The 1,016-nt window shown below is 31.2% G+C and overlaps 1 protein-coding gene across 1 annotated transcript in view; it reads right to left on the reverse strand.

Moving 5' to 3' along the window:
- LOC106881733 (E3 ubiquitin-protein ligase UBR4-like) overlaps nucleotides 1-1,016 on the reverse strand; it is a 218,633-nt gene that overhangs the window by 26,867 nt on the left and 190,750 nt on the right. The window contains exons 100-101 of the mRNA XM_052975666.1: nucleotides 987-1,015; nucleotides 7-71 (exon numbers count right to left, since the gene is read on the reverse strand). Coding sequence (XP_052831626.1) covers nucleotides 7-71; nucleotides 987-1,015 — 94 coding nt within the window. The remainder of the gene's footprint in view (nucleotides 1-6; nucleotides 72-986; nucleotide 1,016) is intronic.

Below are 1,016 nucleotides of genomic sequence, written 5' to 3' on the forward strand. Positions count from 1 at the left end.
CATAACTGAATAATTTAAGCAGTACCATCATCAGCTGTTTACCTAGCACCAAATCTTTGATAGTTGCTAGCCTGTAAAAAAACAAAAACAAAAACAAAAAAAATTTATGAAATTAAAATTACAAATTGTAAATGGTAAAGGTTTAAAAACAATAGAACTACAATGCTTTGGCTATAGAAGCTCTTTCTCATCAATATGGTTTTATTTAAGCTGTTCTTCATTAACCCTTTGAGCCTGTAACACCGATTCACCGGTGGAGGGCTTATTTTTCTCTATACCGTAGCACTGCTCTGTACCATAGCACCAGTGGAGTGCCAGGTATATGGTAAAATAAGGTTCAGGAGGTCAGGGTTCAAAGGGTTAAGTATGATCCCCATCTGATTAATCTGGCTCCTACAACCTAACAAGGATTAAACAGTCAAACAGATACCCCTATTAAACAAATAATACACAAGTCGAAGGGGTGGAAGCTATATTATGTCTAAAATTTTGCCTTCCATAAAAAAGGTTAAGTAGTGAATTAACTGAAGTTGAAGTTACTAAGAGTTTAAATAACTTATTCTAAATAAAATATTCTGCCTGACTTAAAAATACACTTTATCAGGTTAAACTTAGTGATAAAAATCACATATCTTAACCAATTTTATACAAGTTCTGCTAACAGCATAATACATAAATTAAGCAATTAGTCTAACATTTAGTTAATTTAAAAAAAAAAAAAACCCTTTTGATACCAAACTACCCGAGACTTCTCTTGATGTTATGGTGTAGACTTTCTGTTTTTAAATGATCTAAATTAAAAACCTCCGACACAAATTTCATGTTGACTTATAGTTTAGTAATTACAAAGTTACTTCACTAAATTCTTCATCATTTTTAAAATTAATTGAAGAAAAAAAAAGCAGTGTGTTTCAACAGAAATATAATAAAAGGGGGAAGAACACCTTCCAAAATAGTTATAATTTTAGGTGAAACATCAGACAAACCTTTGAAGCATAACTTCCAGACCTCCACAT

This window comes from Octopus bimaculoides, chromosome 22 (assembly GCF_001194135.2).
Source record: "Octopus bimaculoides isolate UCB-OBI-ISO-001 chromosome 22, ASM119413v2, whole genome shotgun sequence".
Lineage (NCBI taxonomy): Eukaryota > Metazoa > Mollusca > Cephalopoda > Octopoda > Octopodidae > Octopus > Octopus bimaculoides.